Source organism: Amphibalanus amphitrite, unplaced genomic scaffold (assembly GCF_019059575.1).
Source record: "Amphibalanus amphitrite isolate SeventyFive unplaced genomic scaffold, NRLGWU_Aamphi_draft 001683F_arrow, whole genome shotgun sequence".
In the NCBI taxonomy this organism is placed as follows: domain Eukaryota; kingdom Metazoa; phylum Arthropoda; class Thecostraca; order Balanomorpha; family Balanidae; genus Amphibalanus; species Amphibalanus amphitrite.
The window spans coordinates 107,175-128,846 of record NW_024883176.1 but is presented as its reverse complement, the minus strand read 5'-3'; the positions used below and the strand labels follow the sequence as shown (position 1 = coordinate 128,846).

Sequence of the window (21,672 nt, the reverse complement as noted above, 5' to 3'; positions counted from 1 at the left end):
TTTAACTTCAAAATTTGACCTTTTTTGACCTGAAAGTGACCTACCATAAACTAAATTCGACTCAAAATGACCTCGAATGACAAGACGACATCAAATTCGAAATCTCTGACCTAAATGGACCATAAAACATGTGTCACGTGACCGACGCAATGAATATTTTCGTGACCTGTGATGACCCGACCTTGACCTGAAAATCAAAGTACAAGTTTGGTACCCTCAGGGTAACTAGAGCATCTGTTCCCGAGTGTGTGATCCAAAAATGAGCCTGATCTGACTTGTAAGACGGCGGCCAGGGCCCAAAACGTGAACAAGCCAAAATGCTAATAATTTTTACTTTGACCTGACCTGTGACGTCATCGGTGACCTCGAGGTCAATGAAATTAGGTTTCGCTCGACAGTTTTTCCGGGGCTATCAGACGCCGTTTGAATTTTGACGATCAACCAGTAGTTTCGGAGTTAGGAGGGGGGCTATGAATAGCCCCCCCCCCCCCCCCAGTAGGGCGTGTTAAACGCAGACCCCAGTGGGGCGCGGGTTAATGGGTGACCTTCACGGGCTGGCTAGCGTTAGCGGCCTAGCAGAGGTGGAAAGGGGAGGCAACGTCCAAAATTAGTGGTGAGGTGTTAATTGCTCTGTCATTGATATAGTGCTCAAAATCGCATCTCAGACTTTCAAAGGAGTCGCGTGCGGTTGTCAGTGCAAAATATGCGTTGCAAATTAACCACGGTTTTGCTGCATACCTACAAAGAAAAGAGGAATCAATTCCTTCTTTGTGCCTCCTCGTTGTTTCTGTGTAGTTTTAGCAGTACAACTAATTAAAAACGTCCCGAAAATCAAATGGGGTTGCCGATTCTTTTATTAAGTTGAAGGTAATAGAAATCCGCGTTTTGGTTGCACTAATTTTGGAGCCACTTACTTTAAACTTTAAATTAAAAGAACACTGAAAAATATTGTTTGCTCTAATGTCATGACTTTGTTCTATCCTCCGGGATTTTTTTGGCGAAATCAGCTCATTTACGTTGTAGGATGTCAGTTAGCGCATAAAGGATCACGACGGATACCCAGGAGGCACCCGTCGAGCCCTGCAAGCAATCAGAAATATCAAGTGTATCAATCACCTCTGGATGAACTTTTACAGGTGGGTCTCCGTCACTGCGTATACCTTATGGCTTATACTGTCATGTATTCTATAAATATGATGGTACTTTTAGTGAGTGAGTCCGGATATGCAAAGTTAAAACAAATATGTTTGCTTTTGTTTTTACGCGACCGTGCACTATTTATATCTAAGTATGTCTGCTGTCTACTTACTGATCATTGGTATTGCTATGTACGAATTGCCTTTCGATAGTGCGAATGATTAAACGACTATAAATAACGAATTCAATGAATTATATTTACAACGTTCAATGTTCGGGTGGTAATTATTCGACGCATATTTGAGCCATAGTGTAATAAATAACTTATTATTACACTTATTTTTATTACACAATGTTACTTATTGCATTATGTTTTAGCTTATCTTGACGATTTATCATCATTTGCACTTGCATGTGCTGTAGTCTCTTTCTTTTTTAGAGGGGAGGTCATAGTCATATATTCCGTTCTTTAGTGGCATTGCTACGTAATTAGAGCTAGTGCAGCTAATACGATATGCCAGCACTGTTTTAACACGCGCAGTGGAAGGGGGGGGGGCGGATTTCGCCCACCCCTCCTGTTTTTCGCCAATAACTCGCGCCGCAAGCATAATATCAATGTGAAATTTCGGCTACCTGTCCAGAATTGCATTGCGGATCTTCTCGTGCAAGAAGTAAGAAAATCGGTTCATAACTTTTCTAGTAATAGCGGTGTAAAGTCAAACATCCTGCCGCCGCGGCGGCGCGGCGGCGCGGCGGCCGGCGCTAGCCGTTACGCGCCGCCTGAATTGTAGACTGTGCCGGGGCGGGACGGTTCCGTCTTTACATCGCGCTCCTTACCGCTGATTATATTAGATTCGCGTCAAATTCGGTGAGAAGACTGAGAAATGTACAGGCAATCATATGGTCAAAGAATTTTGAAAATCGGCCGGTAACAACTTGAGTTATGAGTGTGTAAACACAAAATTGTGATTGCCGCGTTTCCCGCGTCGGCCGATGCCGCCTCAGCCGGCGACATCTTACCCTTCGCAGGCTTCTAACTGCCATATTTATTGTTGGATTATCTAGAAATTCACCATACATACTCACAAATGTTTGCTCTTTCGTATAATGAAAGATTTAAAAAAATCGGCCGGAAACTTTTTGAGTTATCGGCGTGTAAACGCAAAAAAGTCGCTAATATGGCAGATTTGACCACATTTGACCTCATTTGACCTTGAAGATATTGACCTAGGGTCATGAAATTCACACACAACAGAGTTCCCCATGGCCCCCACCTACCCTCCAAATTTCGTCTTTCTAGCTCCAGTGGGAGCTGAGATCTTAGGGGGGGGCGACATCCGCCCCCCCCCCCTTCCACTGGGCGTAGTACTCGCAACCGTTCCACTGCGCGTGTTAAAATTAACCGTGTTTTCATACGCGAGCTTTGATGTCACAAATTCAACAACACTTTTCATTCAAGGCTTGGTTCAAATGAGTTTTTCACAATGGCTAGATAGCGTTGTGAATGTGAGTAGTTTAGATCGTCCCTCGCTTTAGAATAGGCTCTGAGCTGCAAGCCGAGCCAATGAACCAATCTGTGAGGTTATGAGGTAGTTCTTAGGAATACCTACGACAATCAGAGTGCTCTTATTTCTGTGAAAATGGGCTTCTAGTCTGCCGGTTTAATCTGTCGCGGCGGCGACGACATACCGAGTGCGCCGAGCAATCTGTGTAATGTAGCGTCATATTTGCTGAGTCTACCAGATGCGAGCATTGGTGTTAAAATGTGGTGTTCAGACGGCGACACCGCCGTTCTAGGCTCAAGTTCAAGGTATTTCGCGTTTGTCTATACTTTGAATTTTATGTGTGCTTTTCATCTGGTTTACTTGTAACATTTTACATTTGTAAGCTTTTTTTGAAGTTGTTGAATCTGACTGGTAATTATTTGAGCTTTCAACTTAACCGTCAGTGGTATGAAACTCGGCGTTTGAAACCGGCGCTTGAAGCGGTTCCCTCAGCGCTGAAACACCACTTCTTGTTTCGCTAGTTCTTCCGCGTCATTTTGTTTTTCAGTGCAAATTTTTAACATTTCCTTGGTGAGTTACCTGCAACCACTACATTATTTCATATTATGTGTTCGTCTGGTACTCGCGGAACAGGGATTATTTCATGCCCTATTTGTTAACTAATGAAGGGGAATTGGATGGCATAGTTCCAGCTTTCGTAGAGTTTCTGCTTCACTATTACACCGAAAATAATCAATTGATTATCGTTAGAAGTACATGGTGAGCCTTCTCTAATTGTAATGTCGTTTCAGTATACATTCGTGATGCCATTTATCGAGAACATATCCAGATAAGACGTTTGCCCGTTTCTTTTTCAGGTAGCACGGATGGATCTTCCTTCCTTCACTGTATAAGTCTACCTATTGGATAGATCACTGCCGGCTGAAATCACAAACGGAACGCGGCGTGTCATTTCAAAACTATCTGCTTACAAAAAGGTATCATCATACCTTTTTGGGTGTAAACATGACTAAGTGCCGGGACGATTTGTCTAAAGTCATGTCTCTTCATCTACGATAGTAACCAACATCTTAAGTCTTATTTGGAGGGGTTTGGCTCTCCCCATAGACCTCTGTATATCTGGATCACTGAACACAGAAAATTTGGCCATGACCACAACGCAAACGGTCCTGAAAGTCAGCGCTTGTGACCCGATAATTAGTTTATCAGGGTCAAGTAGGTATACAGAGGTCTATGCTGTCCTTTTCCCTCTTTAGCTGTGTTCTCCGCGCTTTGCTGTCGCTCGTTTATCTATTGATGTTTAATATAAAACTTTTATTTGAAGGTGGAAATTGAAATTGACTTTCGTCTCGGTTAGCATGTTTCTGTCCTCCCGAGATGTTTTAGTGTTAGTCTTTTTGCACTTTATTTAGTTGAAAGTAAGCGTGATGGATCTCGTGAGTGCTTGGATCTCGTGAGTGCGACTTGGATCTTTCTGAAAATCCTGCGTCATTTTAGGTGAGTGTGAACGCATTTCATGTGAAATAAACTGCACATTCGGCTTGTCTGTTGATTTTGATGCTTAAGAAGCCAAATGAGATCGAATCGAATCGAGTGAATGCAGTTACCTATTAAAGCTTTATTTTCCTTTTGAATTGGAAGCTGACATTTGAGGATGATGTATGGATTGTTTCACTCACTTTAAAGTTGAGAAAGAATTGAGGGCTTCTTATCGATTGAACTGACCTCAATTTCTGTTATTCAGCGACTTCTCTTCTCCTTTACTGTTAAAAGCTTTTAACCCTCGCCCCAGTGGCGGTCTCAGCCAACTTCGCCCTAGTGGGGGGGGGGGGGGCATATGTTACCACCCACCTCTAACTCAAAAACTAAGAGGGCTAGAAAGATGCGGTAAAAAGCAGTCGATAGCTCTAAATGCGTACGTTTGAAAGGATACAGGTCATTTTCATCTTAGAGCAATATTGGGGTCACTGGAGGTCATCAAAGGTCAAAATTTGCCAAATGTCATTATATTTCTCAGAAAACATGCATTTATCTCAGGAACTATGATAGCTAGAAAAACGCATGAAAAAGCAATCGATAGCTTTTGAACTCTTCTTTTGATAACGTCATCATCAAAATTGACCTCAGGTCAACGGTTTAGCCTCCAGAGGGCAAAAACTAAAAAAATAGCTGTTTTTACGAAATGTGTTTTTCGACAATAACTTTTGACTAAAACCAGCTAGGACATTTCTATTGCCAGAATCGTGTTCCTCTCGACGAGACACGTCGAATGAACTATAATTTGACCTTGAAAAGTCAACTTGAAAATTTGACCTCAGGTCAAGGTCATGACCTGACTGGGAAAGGTCATGTTGCATATCATTCGATGCGTCTCAACAAGACAAACACAATGAGACCATCCCCAGCGTCCTATCTCTTTCCAATCGAGAGTTATTGGCAAAAATCTGTTTGTAGCCTCAAATGACCTCGGATGACCTTTCTAGAGGCTATCAGCAAAAAAAAACACACCTTGGTCGTCACGGGTGGTCCAAATCATTGTGATTCTGAAATATTTGGACTGTTCCTATGCATACACACGGATTTAGAGGCATTTTCATTTTTCTCCATTGCCTTATAATGGTAAGGTCACGCCACTGACCTGACCTTAGGTCACGGATATAAAAAATCCGAGATATACAAATTGTAGGCGCCCATAACATCATGCAATCCACCAAGTTTGAAACCTTTCTGACAAGTACTGCAGGCTGGACATGATTGCAAACTTTTTTTTAGGCTTGGTCAGTTAACCTGACCTGGTAACCTGACCTGACATGACCTGGGGTCAAAAATTTCACACATTGTCCAAAATTGATGTACAAAAAGCTACCCCAAGCGGCGCGGCGCTGCGCGCCGCGGTTTTTTATTTACACGCAAAAAACGCGACAGGGTGGTAACATATGCCCCCCCCCCCCCCCACTGGGGCGAAGGTTAAATGTGGGATTCCGTGTACGGGAGTACTTTTGATCCCTGCCATAGTGAAGTGCTCATGAAAAGCTGGTAAAGCTCTTGCCGCTTTTTACCAGTTTTCCCACTCGTAATCCTTACCAACACTGCCTATCAAGCACCACATGTATTTCAACGTAGTTTTGCCATAACATTCGTTACTCCCTCAATAAAAGCCGAACTAACATCATTTCCATCTTGATTTCAGATTCACGGCCTATGTTTGTCTGCAAAGAATGCGGCCGTCGCTATAGCAACCGACAAGCGTTGACACACCACCTGAAGGTTCACCAGGGTCTCACAACGTGCCGTCTCTGCGGGAAGGTGCTCTGTATCGTGTCGCACCTCCGGCGTCACCTGGCGCAGGCGCACAACCTGGGGCCGGAGCAAATACGTCTGTTGGCGCCGACGGCCGTCCATGGTCGATATCAAGGGATGCACGATCAGGGATGGATGGCTTCAGCCGCTCAGGAGACGGGCCAGGGCACTGCGCAGGATTGGCAGCAAAGGGCTGAGCAGGAGGCTGGACAGGGCACAGCGCAGGATTGGCAGCAGAGGGCTGAGGAGAACGCTGGCCACGGAAGTGCGCAGGATTAGCAACAAGGAGCTGAGCAGAACGCTGGTCAGGGAGCTGCGTAGGATTGACGACACAGAGCTGAGCAGCAAGCTGGCCAGGGAGCTGCGCAGGATTGACAACAAGGAGCTGAGCAGAACGCTGGCCAGGGAAGTGCGCAGGATTAGCAACAAGGAGCTGAGGAGAACGCTGGCCGGAGAAGTGCACGCCACTGGCTCCAGGAGCCGGTCAGCAGGGTGGACATGGTGTTGTACCGGGCGCTGGACATAACGTGCAGCATAGTGTACAAAGTGTTAAACCTGAGGCGCCGCGAGATCAATGAATCGTCTTTTGTTTTCTCAGGATCACCCTTTTATCTCGTTTGCTAACTCTTTGAAATTCCATGCAAAACAGTACCTGCGGGTTTGAAGTGGACAACCGTCATTGAAGTAATTTGTCGCAACGAGTGGTCGTCAGCGAGGATATGTGGCAGTCGTGACGGACTGAACCGTGGAGATGTTCCGGCTTGTAGTCATTTCCCCCCTGATCGCATCAGTCTCGTAGCCTGAAATGGTCTTGCTAGACCGTAGGGCTCGTCGTAAGATGCCAGTGCAGAGTGACGGAGGAGTGTGTTAACATGCTTCACACCATTACTTTTATCCTGGTGTGGATATGACTCTGTAACAAGGTGGTTCGTTTTAGACATCATTTACAAGGCCAGAGTAATGCAGAAGGAGTATTGGTCAGTGACTAATGTCTTTTACCATGGTGCTGTTTTCTCTTCGTCTCGAGTATGAGACCGTTGTTCACCAACAACTAATGTTGTAGCCAAGCGTCCCACCTTCCGCCTTGTGTCGTAGAAACACAGAATTGAAAAACAATTGGCGTACGATGGTATGATAGCCGTCACCCTCAACACATCCTCTTAGCGAGTTGGTAGGTTGTGTCCAAACTGTTACTTGGCGTGAATGGTGTGAGCTTTTGTGAAATGGCATAAACAGAAATGGGATATCCAGCAGTGGTTCAGCGTCTTTTGGATTTGCAGCTGTAAGCACGCTGAACTCTCGACTCTGGCCGTCTCAAAGCCGTAGTGGCATGTAGTTGTGCGGACTGATCAGTGATAAGTGTGACATTTGTTTGTGTTAAGTAGTAAGGCAAGTGAAGCACGGTGTACGTGAATGTGTGTTGCCTCGCCGGAGTTGAATCCTCATCAGGATTAGACTGGTATACTTCTGCAGATTCACGGGTTTGTGGTTTCTTCTTTGTAAATGTGTAGTATGTAACATTTTCAGTATGTGTTTGTAGAATGATACTAGAATGCCAGAGTTGTGTAAATTGCGTCGCGAATCAGTCATAGGGTAATGACCATTTGCCATGTCACCGTCTTTGCATGTTCATTGTGTTTTTTTTTTGCACAGCATTTTTATGTAGAAAATAAACTTTTCGGGTGTTGTGTCCGAAAGCGATTTTTGATGAGCACCGGTGACGGTTGCTGGGGGAAGTGCAATACGCTCGATGCGAATTATGTCAATCGAAACTTTTTTTTGGAATAGTGACTGCATTGGTATTGCGTGGTCCTGAAATACCATGCGATTTGATTGGTCAAGAATGCATTGACCCTGATGAAAGGCAATAAAGTCAATGGGCGTTGCAAATACAAATTTCTCCATATAAATTGACATGAGGCGACATGCGAAAGTGTAGCGGGGTTTCGCGGCGTTGCGGGGCTAACTGGGCAGTGTCTTAGATAGGGAGAGAGAGAGAGAGAGAGCTCCGTCGGTGCGCTCCTAGAAGCCCTTCTCTATATCCAGCCCCTCGCGAACCCGTTCCGACTCTGACTCTATCTTTCCGGGGCGATCAATCATCGGAAACACATAGGCCAGGGTTAAGGAATGGGAGGAGGGATAAAAATAATAACCCATTATCCTTGATCACACTGAAATACGAACCCAACTCTACTTAACAAAAGGTCCCACTCTCAAACAGCAACACCCGTCCTAGCTGAGGGTTATCTCCCACCGGATATACATGCCAATCATACGTTCATTTGCTCGTCCCCTTTCATTTATGTCATACACCCAGCCATACCTCATAAATTGTCAGAGTTAACCATCTCTGATCCCTCCCTCTTTGCCTAACTCCCCCGGTGGTGCTAAGGCGTGCGCAAGTCGTTATTGAGTCATTGGCCTTAGATTTCATTAACCGTTATCCCTTCATAACCACAATGCTCCGTACATCATACAAACGCTTCATAATGCTCACGCTACACGAATAGAATACACGAACCACCACAGATTTCGGCACTCCGCCCTTGAATTACCTACGTGACTTATTGCGGTCCATCTCATCACCATGTCGAACTACGTGCACAAAATACATAAATGTCCTTCGGCCAGCGGTTCCGAGACTACGGCTCGCAGGACACTGTGTAGTCCGGTTTCCGCGGGGGACTTGTTTGAAATTTGAGACCGGGGCTGGGTAACTAGGTCCGTCCGGGCTGCCTGCATCGTCTCCGTATAGCCACGGCTTTTGGAACAGCACCGGCGACCGAACGGGTTAGCCTCCGTTGGCTTCACACAATCCACGACTACCAGCGTTATAGGTGCCCGAAGCCCTATCTATCCGTTGCTGGTAGTTAAGCTGTCGTCACAGACCTATCCGAAATGACCGCTGCACGGCCGGAGTAAATCGACTGACAGCGGGGTGGCCAGTACCGACTTACCGCGATCACCCGACTCGCATGCTTTGGTATTTAATGTTTACCCCCGTCCTGCAGCATTACACGTTCCTTCGCGGGACATTACTTAACCGGCGGCATACGTCTCCTCGCTGGGACGCCTGGGGTCCTAACCATTTCCCAAACTACCTACGTCGCTTATCGAATGTCATCCTGCGCTGATCACTCAATGGACCGGTAGCGGACCTAACCTATCTTTTAAAACCGGCGGGGTCACTAGGTCCCTCCGGGCTGCCTGCATCGTCTCCGTATAGCCACGGCTTTATGGGGCCCGCGCCGGCAACCGAACGGATTAGCCTTCGTCGGCCATGCACCCATCCTCAATAATCGATCCTCAACTCGCTCTCACCCTTTCTCTTCACTTCGCGACTTATTGCACGTATCCAGGGCTTACCCAAGCGAGGCCTACTATTTAAGTGGGGTCTATCCGAGCTGAGCTTCATTCAGGAAATCCGATTCCTCTCCGTGTACAGTCTTCTTCCATTTCACTCGCTTCTCATCTCCCTCCTAACCCGTGGCCGCGTCGGTGGATTTTCCACGCACAGGGGCGTAACGTGCATCATCTATCTCCCCGGCTCCGTCCCTTGCAGTGTCCATGTGGGGTACAGTTACATACATTTCGTGTGCGGCAAAGTCTATGTGTGCTCCTTGTATTCGGACCGTTGGATTGGGTGGAGCGCCAGGAATTCCGCTGACGCATTATATTGATTGAAACCGGACGGTGGTACGGTAGGAATAGGATAATAACAGCCAGAGCACTCTCCAGCATAGGTAAGGTAAGAAGGTCCTGCGTGTTCTGTGCGTGCTGCTTGTAGTCGGACCATCGGATAAAGTGGAGCGCCAGGAATTCCGCTGACGCGTAATAGTTATGGAAACAGGACAATGGTACGGTAGGAATAGGATAATAACAGCCAGAGCACTCTCCAGCATAGGGTAAGTTAAGGAGGTCCTACGTGTTCTCTGTGCGTGATGCTTTGTAGTCGGACCATCGGATAAAGTTGAGCGCCAGGAATTCCGCTGACGCGTAATATTTATGGGAACAGGACAGTGGTACGGTAGGAATAGGATAAAAACAGCCAGAGCACTCTCCAGCATAGGTAAGGTAAGAAGGTCCTGCGTGTTCTGTGCGTGCTGCTTGTAGTCGGACCATCGGATAAAGTGGAGCGCCAGGAATTCCGCTGACGCGTAATAATTTTGGAAACAGGACAGTGGTACGGTAGGAATAGGATAGTAACAGCCAGAGCACTCTCCAGCATAGGTAAGGTAAGGAGGTCCTGCGTGTTCTGTGCGTGCTGCTTTTAGTCGGACCATAAGGTAAGAAGGTCCTGCGTGTTCTGTGCGTGCTGCTTGTAGTCGGACCGTCGGATAGAGTAGAGCGCCAGGAATTCCGCTGACGCGTTATATTTATGGAAACAGGACGGTGATACGGTAGGAATAGGATAATAACAGCCAGAGCACTCCCCAGCATAGGGTAAGGTAGGGAGGTCCTGAGAGTTATGTGTGTGCTCCCTGTATAATCCCTTTGTGCACTGTGTAAAATCAAACAGATAAAGAAAACTGATCGTTGTAAATTACTCTGGCCAGACACCTTGGAAATGACCTCTTTCCCGACTGTGAGTTGGCATATGGCCTTTTATGCTCCATCCTCCGATCCCTGCCCTTCAGCACTACTCACACTCGTATTTCAATATTTACAAGTCCCATTTATTTACATACTCCGACGCAACACCTTAAATTCCCTTACACGTCAAATTTAAAGGAACCATTCTGGGCCCAGGCCGCCCATCAACTGAGCCCCACAAGCCGCGCGGTGCGGTACACAGTCGCCCGTCCCTTTCCAGACTCCCCACGGTGTATAATCCCCTCCGTCCGCCTTAATCACCACGGGGCGCCGGATGAGGGTCCACGTCGGCACGCGTCTCGCACCACGCGCACAGTTACATAATTGACCGAAATCGAATTGTGAACTTAAGCTACCTATGTAATCTGAAAGTCTCAAGAATAAATTGAACTACCTAAACTGAATGGCCTAAAATATTGCGGACGACACCTAAAAAGGGGAATATAATGTGGCTCACATAGCAGTAACGAGGGGGGGGGGTCACTTGAAGGATTTAGGGACTAGGTGCGCACCCGTGTTCACCGCGTGACCTTACTTGAGATGGAGTCGCTGACATGATGGTCGTGTCCGTCCAGCGCCCGGCCCGGCGGCCAGAGCCGCCGCCGGCGCCGTGATGCCAGCCGCTGGTGTCTCGTGGGCTGTCCGCGATATCAGACGAGAGACGTGGACCGATAGAGTGCGAGAGGCGCCGAATGCGTCGTCCGAGAGAGAGCTTTTCAGTTCCGTTTCATTAACTTATACTTCTGATGACGTCATACTTCAGAGGGCCGGGCAGCATCACCTTGTCCAATCTCCGTCCTCCATTCTCAGAAGCTTTACTCGGCTCCGCCCTCGAAAGTTCGTGATTTGCTGACAAAGTCCGGTTCCCCTCCGGCCATGGCAGTCGCACCCTTTCACGCAGCGATCGGGTGGAATTCGCCGCCGGCGCTCACGGCGCCTGAGGCGCCAGGTGGCGGGCCTGGCCCTCCGCTCCCCTTGTTTTGAAGTCAGCTCCGGCCAGATGTCCTATATTTTGTCGTTGGCGACCGAGTTCCATTTCATCCTGTTTTCGTACAAACCGGGTCGGTCCCCGCTCCCCTTTCTTGTTTTGGTTCAAATCAGGGCCGGTCTGCACTCCCCTCTCCTTGTTCTCTGGCGGGGTGCCGAGCGTGGGACAGAGTCTTGTTTTCCAAAGGCTAAACTGATTAATGGCTCGAGGCTGGCAGAATGGCGCGTTTCGGTATGCTATTTGTTGACTTCAGATCCGGGTTCTCATGAAGTGGGGTGGTCATCTATAGAGGACCCCTGTTTGTCAGAGCCGACTGCGCCGTCTGTGTGGACGCCGGCTGGGACGGAGATAGGGTATCACAGCCGATTTAGCCGGCTGACCGTGTCTGTGCGGCGCTTGCAGATGGCTATGTTTCAGCTTGTGACACAGCTTGCAATTCCGCATGAAAGATGAAAAAATGTAGCGCATCTGCGTTACAAAAGCATAAACAAAATATTGATTCGGGCTGCTTCATTGATGTAAGAATTCCATCCAATGCGTTTGGATGAAGATTCTTTTCCTCTTCAAAGTACCATCGATCACATCTGAATGGTCGCAAGTGACCTTGTAGTCGGTGCGCCCTAAAGCCCCAACAAACAACAAAAAGATCACATCTGAAAAGTCGTAAATATTTTGTCAACCAAGCTGCACACATTCCGCAAACAAGTAAGCAATCTACCTACAATTTGCTGTTAGAGGTTAGCTGGCTTTAGCTACATACTTTCAGAGCCTTCCTCTTCGACTCCCTGTCATCCAAAACAAGGGCTCCGCCACAGGGGGGTACGCGGGGGTCCGGACCCCCTCAATAATTTACCTGGGGGGTACAGTACCCCCCAATATTTCGAATAACTATAAGCTTGTTTTCGCATAAGAATGACCAAATCATTCACAGAATGTGTTGAATAATTTAGAATACGTTGACAGTCGCAAAGCTAAGGAATTTAAGATCTAGAAATGTAGGGATCCCTTAAAATGTTGTGACACACGAAGTGCTCAACACTCGCCGACCTATACTCGTATGTACGGGAATGCCATTATTCTACCATTTTGTTATTAAAATGAATGTGTTTAAGATAGCTATAGGATTAGCTAAGCATGCCAGGATTCGGCTATATTTTCGTGAGAGAGGTCCAGCTTGCAGGACACCTCTTAGACACAATACCCGCCCTAAATGAGCTTGGAATCGACCTGAGAATCCTTTTTCCATGTGAGGTCAACCGATAGTGTTGGGGGAAGGGGATTAAGCCGGTCTTTCGAGCACCGTACTAGTCTAAGCAGCCTCACACCGTTCTGAGGTAATCTGCAATAATCTGCACAGGACTCTGAATGCATGTCGGTAGACTAAGAGATACGTCTACAAGTCACAACTCTTACAGAATCCCCTGCATAACCTGACCTTTGATTCAATTGCAGCATTTTTATATCCATTTTCAGGTCAAGATAGGTCACTCTCTGATCACAGAGACTGAATGTCAGTATCTAAGGAGTCCATACTGCTATATGTATGAGGGCAGGGCTTTCAAATCCCTTCAACGACTCCTAAAGCCCTGCGCTTTCCTTTAAAGGGACTATCCCACCTTCTAAAATGTTGTTAAAACCAGTTAAATTGTGCCCGACTTTATAGATTGGATGACCAGGAACACGGTTCTGGCATTTATTTTTCATTAAACATCTTAGGCTTCCCAAATTCCAAACACAAACTTTCAAATATGTGACGTCACAGCCCAAAATTACCTCCTTCCCCAGGCCACATTACTGTCATAAAGCTGATTCTTTTTACTCTGTAGGCACCACAACAAAGTTCAGACCAAGTTTTAAGCGATTTTCCAACGAACAAACCCATTTAAATCAGAATGACTAAACGAGGTGACGTCACACTAACGGTCGCTCCATGTTGAAGATAGGGCCTTGCGCAAGGCCCATTTTCAAATGAAGGGAACGAATTTCTTCAACACCAAGAGGCCGCGGGGGTTGCAACCTAGATAGATAGTGGTTTCTGAACCTCGCCGCAAACTTGGCTATCTCAACTCAAACCCCATGTTAAAGGTGGGATAGTCCCTTTAACTACGGCCTTGGAGGACCCGGCACTGGCCTAAAAGCCTACAAAGATAGATATCTGAGCGCCTATGAAGGTCCCTGAATTCCCAAGCCCATGCCAGTCACTGAGAGCCTAATGCGCTGTCTGATGGCTAACACCGCCCTTGGAGCGCGCAACAGCGGCCTTCACTCCTCAAGAACGTTGATTTGAGAGGCCGCAATGTCGGTGTCAATGGGCTCCGCTTCTCGGTTTTCGATTCCTTGTGCAAATTGAACCTTGGTTTTTCGGTTTAAAGCAGAATTCTCCCGATAAAATTATTAAGCTTTCTTGGAGCTCTAGAAAAAGCGGCGATTTTTCATCATCTTCGGGAGCTGCAGGGGGGAGGGAGGGTGAAATCGCCCAAAATACCCACCCTGGATTCGCCAGCGAGGTTTGTGTTTTGGGTCGGACCCCCCCCCCCCCCCAATCCCAAAACCGTGGCGGAGCCCCTGATCCAAAATCATTCTAAAATGAATTATTATCGACACACCTCTCCGGTTTCAGCTCTGCGCTCGCCTGAAGCCACCTCCTGCCATATCTGTGGACGGTATTACACCACTGCCCGAGCTCTGCGCGCCCACATGAAGGTCCACCTGGGCCTTACCACCTGCCGGATCTGCCTCAAAGTGATCTGTACCGTGGGCCACCTCAGGCGGCATCTGCAGTCCGAGCATGGTCTGACCCCAGAGGAGGTCAGGCAAATGCTCGATTCAGGTGGTCAGGCCTCGACCTCCGCAAGTCCGGGAGTTACGGGACTTCACTCGCAACAGAGCTCAGCGGGAGCTGTTTCCAAGTGATCTATGCAATTAAACACCTGGGGAGCATGGTGTGTCGGTGTAGACCGTGCGTCGCCTTATGTCAGCTCTGGTAGCAACGTGTTCATTTTCAATCAGTTTGGGGGCTTCACCAGGCCAACCACAGCTGAAGAACGAATCAGCGACAGCATAAGAACGAAACAGTGATGTTGTTTGGTAGTCGAAGACCATGGGCCGGGAAGTGTTCAAAAGTGGTCAACCGGCGCGAGGGACGTGGAATCAGGGAGGTGGAGGAATATTAGGGACTAGCTCAGGAAATCGTAAAGAAGGAGGCCCAAGTGAATGCTGGATGTTTGGACAGGGGAGCATGAAGCGATAGTAGATGGTGCCTTGTATGGAGAGAGTGTTTGCGCTGACTTGTGTAGATCGGCCCACGGAGGCGCCAAATGTCATCAGCAGTGGATGCTTCGACAGTGGCGTTAGAGCCAAACATTTCTGAAGGACGTATTGTAGTTAAATTTTCTAGAGCCACTGCATCCTTATGGCTGTAATTGTATTTTTCTTTCTAAACGATTGAATAGCGCTACAAAACAGACATAAGTGAGTCCTCAAGCGTGTGAAGTAGTCAGTTTTTTTTCGTTCACTGCTATTGTTGGGATGTAGCTAAACATTTTGTATTCGTTTGTGAGACTTCTGACAGTGCAAGTTGTGGCAAGGATTGGCTTTGTCAATTCAGCATTGAACGTATGGTGTTGGTTTAGTGACGCTTCAGTGTCGATAACGTGGCCTCCGATGCAATCGTATCTATAGCTCAAGGAGTTTTAGTTTGAGACTCCTAGTTTCGACATCGTTTTTCTTTTCTTCACATGCCCAGTATACACGTAGCCTTTGTGCATATGATCAATCATCACTTTCAGGTATTCTTACACTGTATAGTATTGTAGGCTGAGGCACTCATGTTCGTATTTGTTCGTATTCGTCTTCTTTTGCTGGCGATATGCTCATTGCTCAGGTCCATCTCATGTCTTGTAGGTATGGTGTCTTGTGTATAAATACAGTTATCATGTATCTTTTATTGTGTCTTGTTTCATGAATTGTGACCAAGCAAGGCTTGTTACGGTGATGCTTTTTGCATGCGCCTTCCTTCATGTATTCATAATTCCTGACTGTAAAGTGTTTCACCATACATTTGCGGTATTTCTTAGCCAGGAGTCTGACCTCAGTTTGTTGCTTATTATTAATCGGTACCGAGAATCTATTTAGAAGTACTGGTATCGCCATTGTTCCTTTGGCAGTGACAAGATCTGTAATTTGCTAGTTCATTAGCGTCACGTAGGTAGCTGCTTTCAGTTGGATTACAAATTGGATTTGTAGATAACAATGTAGATACCTACATTGTAAATCACTTCACTGTAAGCCAAAGTCACAGCGAAAGGAAGCCTACGATGTAAGATCATTCCATAACTCCATAACATTGTAGATACATTGTAAATCACTTGACTGCCACCTAGGGTTAGGGTTAGGGTTATATTAAGACTAATGAGCCAGTCTTATGGTATTTTTGGTGAATAAACTATATTCAAGAAAGCTAACCTTTTCTGTCTATGATGTGTTCGTAACATCTCTACCCCTCCGCCAGTGTCGGAATGGATATCAATAAATTGGTGCGGGTATCGTACCATCTCATTATTTACTATATGTAGTATCCACTATTGGCATCGATTGACAGCAAATCGAGCCTTCTCTCTGTGTTCATTGGCTGATTTGTCTCATGATTAGCACTATAGGTTTGGATGTTGCCGATCAACGGTAGGTATAGGTACACGGTGTAATAAACCTCTCTTCGATTCATGGACTCTCATTTTAAGCAGAGTGGTAGCCGGGTGTTTGGGCGCCCTGGAAACCCAAAAATCGTCGTTTTCAACTCTACGTTAATCAATTTTGCGAAGGCTATGCACGTCGATGCACGTGCCATTCCACATGACTGGCGCATTTTTATTTCATTGTCTTTCCATTTTTCAAATTGCATGCCGTTTAAAAGATTGCTTTCCTAGCACCTAGGCGGAATATGTTGAAGAATCTAGCCTTGCCCAATGATCCTGTTTTGTGCTCTGCTGTCATACTGACCCTCGGACGAATTCGTTTTTAAATATATATCAGGGTTAAAACTTAGTGGTGCAATTACTTCCAAGTTCCAACTTTCCGATAAAAACCAGACGAGCGCTGGGAATAAATGGGAACTTGCAAAGCACATGACAGCACGCTTTTGGTGAATTAGTTCTCATGCTTTTATTACATCGGTTTGCTGGCGCGGCTGACCTTGGTGGAATAAACACTGTCAACATGAACGAGCGCATGCAAGGTACACTACAGTCTGCATAAACTGTCCCTTTTCGAGCGAATTCAAATTACTTAATTAAATTACTCTCTTAAATTAAATTAGATAAATTGAATTAAATGAAACACTCAAATTACGAGTGAGAACAAAACCAGCTGTATAGTGCTGGTAAACGTGTCACCCGCTCCACTGGGATTGGACGGCACTGAACTTATTCTCAGTAAGTTGATACTAGCGTTCCGTCATTTTTTCAGTTGTAGTGATGCTAAACAAATGTTGGCAGCACAGATCGGACATTGGAAAGCATCGGCCGCGCATGGGAATATCACCATCAGTTTCAGTCCGCAGATTATCGTGGATTTAAATCGATTCACCTTATCCTACGCTCGCCCAGTGCGGTCTTTTCCGAGACTTCGGCAGGTATGTTGGAAGAATCCTTTCTCCTTCAATTGTCTTCCTATATCTTGGGCTCTTCTAAGTCACCTTTGTTGCTAGTGTTTTGATCACGACGAACAGTAACGTGCTTATAGGTATCCTATGCCAACAAACGCGCTGTTTCTTTCCATGCTGCGTTTCTCTGAACGTTTTTTCCCATTCTTGCAACCTAGTTTCTTTTCGGATCCCACATATCTGCTCTTTTGCTTCTGACTTATGTATGTTGTGCTTTCTTATGAAAGCACGTCTTTGTTTTGTGTTTTCTGCTGCTCAGCCAATAGAGCCCTCCTACTGATAAAGCCCAGCTGATCTACGTTTATCGTCTCATCTCTCTCAGTTGGCGCCAGGTAATTCTTCTGACCCCACCTCTTTTGCCAGGTGCCTGTTTCTGACCCCAGCTCTTCCAGCAGGTGCCTGTTTCTGACCCCACTTCTTTCACCAGGTGCCTACGTCTGCGTCGTCTGTGGCAAGCGCTACCGCCACCAGATGTCCCTGACGCTCCACCGCAAGGTCCACGAAGGGCTGACGATATGCCCTCTGTGCGGCACCGTCTCCAGCAAGGTCCACCTGAGGAGACACCTGGAGAACGTGCACCGTCTGGAGCAGGAGCAGATCTATCGGCTGGTGCCGAGCGTCAGAGCCAGGTCGCTGCCGCAGGCGCTTACTGGCGCGGACACTGCACATGGAGATGGAGTCTTTAACGCCGTTCGACCAATCGTTCCAAATTTTGACAACTTACCAAGTAGACAGAAGCTTAACATTCTTCTATATGGTAACGACCTTTCTGAAACCCAGGGCACACTTGTTGCTCTCCACATTCACTCATACATCGCACACTCACGCCGGTTTAACACCCAACACTAGGTAACCCACTCACACCCAAGCACGCTGGCCTAGCTGCTGTCGCTCGGGCCCGGGCGCCTTGACCCGGTTCGTTTGTTGCTCGGAGGGTTGCTGGCGGGGCTAGCGTCGTCTGGCCTCAGGTATTGGTTAGGTTAGCATTGTCAATTTTATGTTCTTCTTCGGAGAGGCGCTTTAATTTAAGCGATGCTTTTGCGCCGATCCCTTATTTGCTCTGTACATTTATTTGATCCTTGTTTACTAAAATACACTGGAATGGAATGGAATGGAATGGAGAGATCGCGGGTGCCCAGAGTCGAGTGTGATGGTTCGGGTGTGGCGAGGACGGGTTACGATGGGGATGGGTAGTGTAGTGTGAGGATGTGTGGAGTGAAGGAGACAGGCGACTGTGGCTGTGGACTGCCTGATGTCAGAGAATGTGTCAGAGTTATGTGTCATAGAATGTGTCAGAGTGAAGGAGACGGGCAGACTGTGGGCAGAAACAGTCTGGCGCGAGGATGAAGTGGAGAAAACTCTCCAGATGGTTACTGAACAGATCCTGGGTACCGTCAGCCTGGTGCGATGGTGTTTTGGAGTGGGGAAAATTTTCCTAATGTACTTAGCAACTTTCCACTTGACAGTGGTTATTTAAAACGGGGGTTGACACAGGACAGGCTGTGGTGCACGAATAGTCGGGTGTGAGTTGTGCTGGTGACGCTAAGGAAAGGCGAGATGGAAACGTCTTTAGTCGTGACTGAGAAGTAGGTATTTATACCCTCGATATTTGGATTCATTGTCGGGTTCTGTGGTTTTGAGGTTAGAGAGATTGAGATTAGAGAGTAGTTTTTTCTGGGGAGGGGAGGGGATTTTTCATTTTGGGAAGTACTGCATAATGATGATGTAACGATGTGTTTTATATGCTAGATGGATCATTTACTTAGGTTACATCATCATAGTAGAATGATGTGGAAGATAGTTCGTTGACTATCACACATTTTTTGTCGGAATTATTGAAGAGCTTTATTTTTGTCGACAAGAGTTGTGTTCTCGTGTTCTTAAGTGAACTTGCTTACGTTTTATGGTGTGGTACTTGCTTTACCAATATGGCTAGTATATTGTGGTATGACAGTTTGACGTTTGTGAAAAGCGATAATGTGAACATGTGATATGTGTTCACATTATCGCTTTTCACAAAGGGCTAGTACCTATATCTGCATATACCTAACTGTTCCAACACCATACTTCTTTATATGTTAATAATTTTGGAAAACAGTGAGGTAAGAAGGCAGAATTTGGCTGCCTCGTACCTTCATGTAGTGATAAAGGTACGACCCTTACTTAATTATTGTGGTTACTTTTTAATGATGATATCATTACAGTGTGCTTTATCGTTTCAATTGAATATTGATTTCGTATTTTATTTCTTTATCTTCAGTATGTGACGCATATTTGTTTGCGCAGGACTTCAATGAGCTATGGTAACTTGATGACAAATACATTTTTGGTCAATTCGCCGTCCAGGTTTGTGATGCACAATCATCTTTTTTTTAGGCAATGAAGTCTTATATGTTCCTGTTATGGTGCAACTGCAGGCTCAATCAGGATCAACATTTTCACCGTTAAAAATGCAATTATGCCTACACGATAGTCTGATTGTCAGTTCAAAAGCCACATAGTTCCAACTTCATGTTTCATCAGATATATATCTACCATTGGTATCGTGAGATAACAGGTTGTACGTACAGGTTTACTTGTCAGTGCTCACGTGAAGTCTATTTTAATTTTAATTTTAAAGCAGTGGTGTTTTTTTCTACATTTCTTTGTCTTCAGTGTTCTACTTTAGCATCACTTTTCTGCAAAACACGTTAATGATTCTGTACATTCAACCATTCACCTTTATCCTGTCTACTCAAGTTTGTTGCAACGATGAGGTTTTTGTCGCCGCTATCCTTCTCCTTCCCGCATAACTGGAGTGATTTTCTCTGTTGGGTTTTCGTTCAGCTTTTCTGAGGAGGGAGGCACCCTGAAGGTGATCACCATTTTACCGACTGAGGGGGTATCACCCGCTGCCGTACTAACTCTGCTCCGTTACGCTGAACACTTGGACATGAACAGGCTTCCGCGGTTGGACTTTTTCACCGAACGGAGAAAAGGGGCTTTGCCGGCTGCTTGGATAGGTGTTATCCGCTGCACTTGTGTGCTGCGTTTTGGGACAGGTTTGCCCGCAATGCTGATGAGCCTTTCCTCCCGTGGATACCTTGTCGCCAAACTGAGCAGGCTTTCCGCCCCTTCGGATAGTTCGTATCCGTTCGTATCCGCCTCGCTAGTGAAGACCTTTGAGTGAGTTTGTATCCGCGCCCCGGTTGAGACCTGTCCACCGAACTGAAGAGGCTCTCTCCGCTGGTTGCAGGCTCTGGCGCCGACTTCGTCTGCACGCTCTGCGGCCAGCGGTATCGCTCCCATCGCTCGCTCATGTCGCACACCAAGCTGCACCAGGGACTCACTGTTTGCCACCTCTGCGGCAAGGTCTCCAACAACCGGCCCGACCTGCGGAAGCACTTGACGATGGTGCATGGATTGGTTAGTGAGGATGTGCAGGCGTACGTGCCCGATGGCAGAAGACGGGGCAGCTAGGAAGGAGGAACCTGAAGAACTGCTGTGTCTGATAGACGAAGATGAGGTATGTAGGACAATTGAGGAACCCCGTGGAATTCTTCGGCGGAAGGAGACTTGGCTCGTAGGGGAAAGACGGAAACCCTGAGGAACTCTTGCGGCCCATATAAGAAGATAAGTCTTTTAGGAGAAAGAGGTGGGCCATGGGACCTATTCGATGGGAGATGAGGAAATGCATCTAAAGAAGCAATTTGTGTTTTGAGTGGCTTAGAAAAGACAAAACGTCGCTTGTTGACGAGAAGAATTACTATCAAATTACTATATTGACCTTGCGCTAAGCGTTAATGATAATGAAACATGAGTTAGGATTCAGATTCTAAAAAGTCAGTCATAGACATTGGCCACCGTCGTTAAGTCGCGGAACGTCGCGGTCTCGAAACTTGCCTGACTTGGGAAAAAAGTCAGCCTTGAACAGTTAGAGCAACCCTATGATGACGAAAATGTGGAGGCTGATAACCAAAGGCTAATGTTGATTTAGCTGAAACTCGGAGTTTTCTTTCTTTTCTTTTTGTAAACAAACCAGTACTGCAGAGTTTCGGTGTCGTTCTGTTGTGACGGAAGAAATCATGGCCTGAAATTCCAGTGACTCGTGAAAGAAATGCTCAGTGACTAACTCGTTAACGATGCAAAATACCACCCCAAAGAGGTACCTCTTCGGAATCAGCGCATCGAGGAGACCCTGTACACCGATTTTAAGCCAAATCGAAAGACCCCGAAAATTTGCTGCTGAACTCGATATATGCTGCTGAAATGTTAACGGATCGTTAACTCGTTAACGGTGCAAAATACCACCCCAAAGAGGCACATTTTCGAAATCAGCGTATCGAGGAGGCCCTGTATACCGGTTTTCAGCCAAATCGAAAGACCCCGCCGTTTCCCGTTAAAATGTTAATTGGTCGTTAACTCGTTAACGGTGCACAATATCACCCCAAAGAGGTGCATTTTCGGAATCAGCGCATCGAGGAGGCCCTGTATACTGATTTTCAGCCAAA

General features: G+C 46.5%; 1 protein-coding gene across 1 annotated transcript; it reads left to right on the top strand.

Moving 5' to 3' along the window:
• Positions 1–6,042: 6,042 nt before the first annotated feature.
• LOC122374623 (zinc finger protein 616-like) lies at positions 6,043–20,641 on the top strand. Its single transcript, XM_043353466.1, has 3 exons — positions 6,043–6,425; positions 17,578–17,800; positions 20,396–20,641. Exons 1-3 carry the CDS (start codon positions 6,043–6,045, stop codon positions 20,639–20,641), a joined length of 852 nt encoding a protein of 283 aa, XP_043209401.1.
• Positions 20,642–21,672: the final 1,031 nt, after the last annotated feature.

What these genes read in the sequence shown, in the direction of transcription:
- LOC122374623 (XM_043353466.1), top strand. Translation starts at nt 6,043, where the DNA reads ATGGTCGATATCAAGGGATGCACGATCAGGGATGGATGGCTTCAGCCG. An exon ending in GCCACTGGCTCCAGGAGCCG is followed by an intron (nt 6,426 to 17,577) that starts GTCAGCAGGGTG and finishes CTCTTCCAGCAG; the next exon opens with GTGCCTGTTTCTGACCCCAC. An exon ending in TCTATCGGCTGGTGCCGAGC is followed by an intron (nt 17,801 to 20,395) that starts GTCAGAGCCAGG and finishes ACCGAACTGAAG; the next exon opens with AGGCTCTCTCCGCTGGTTGC.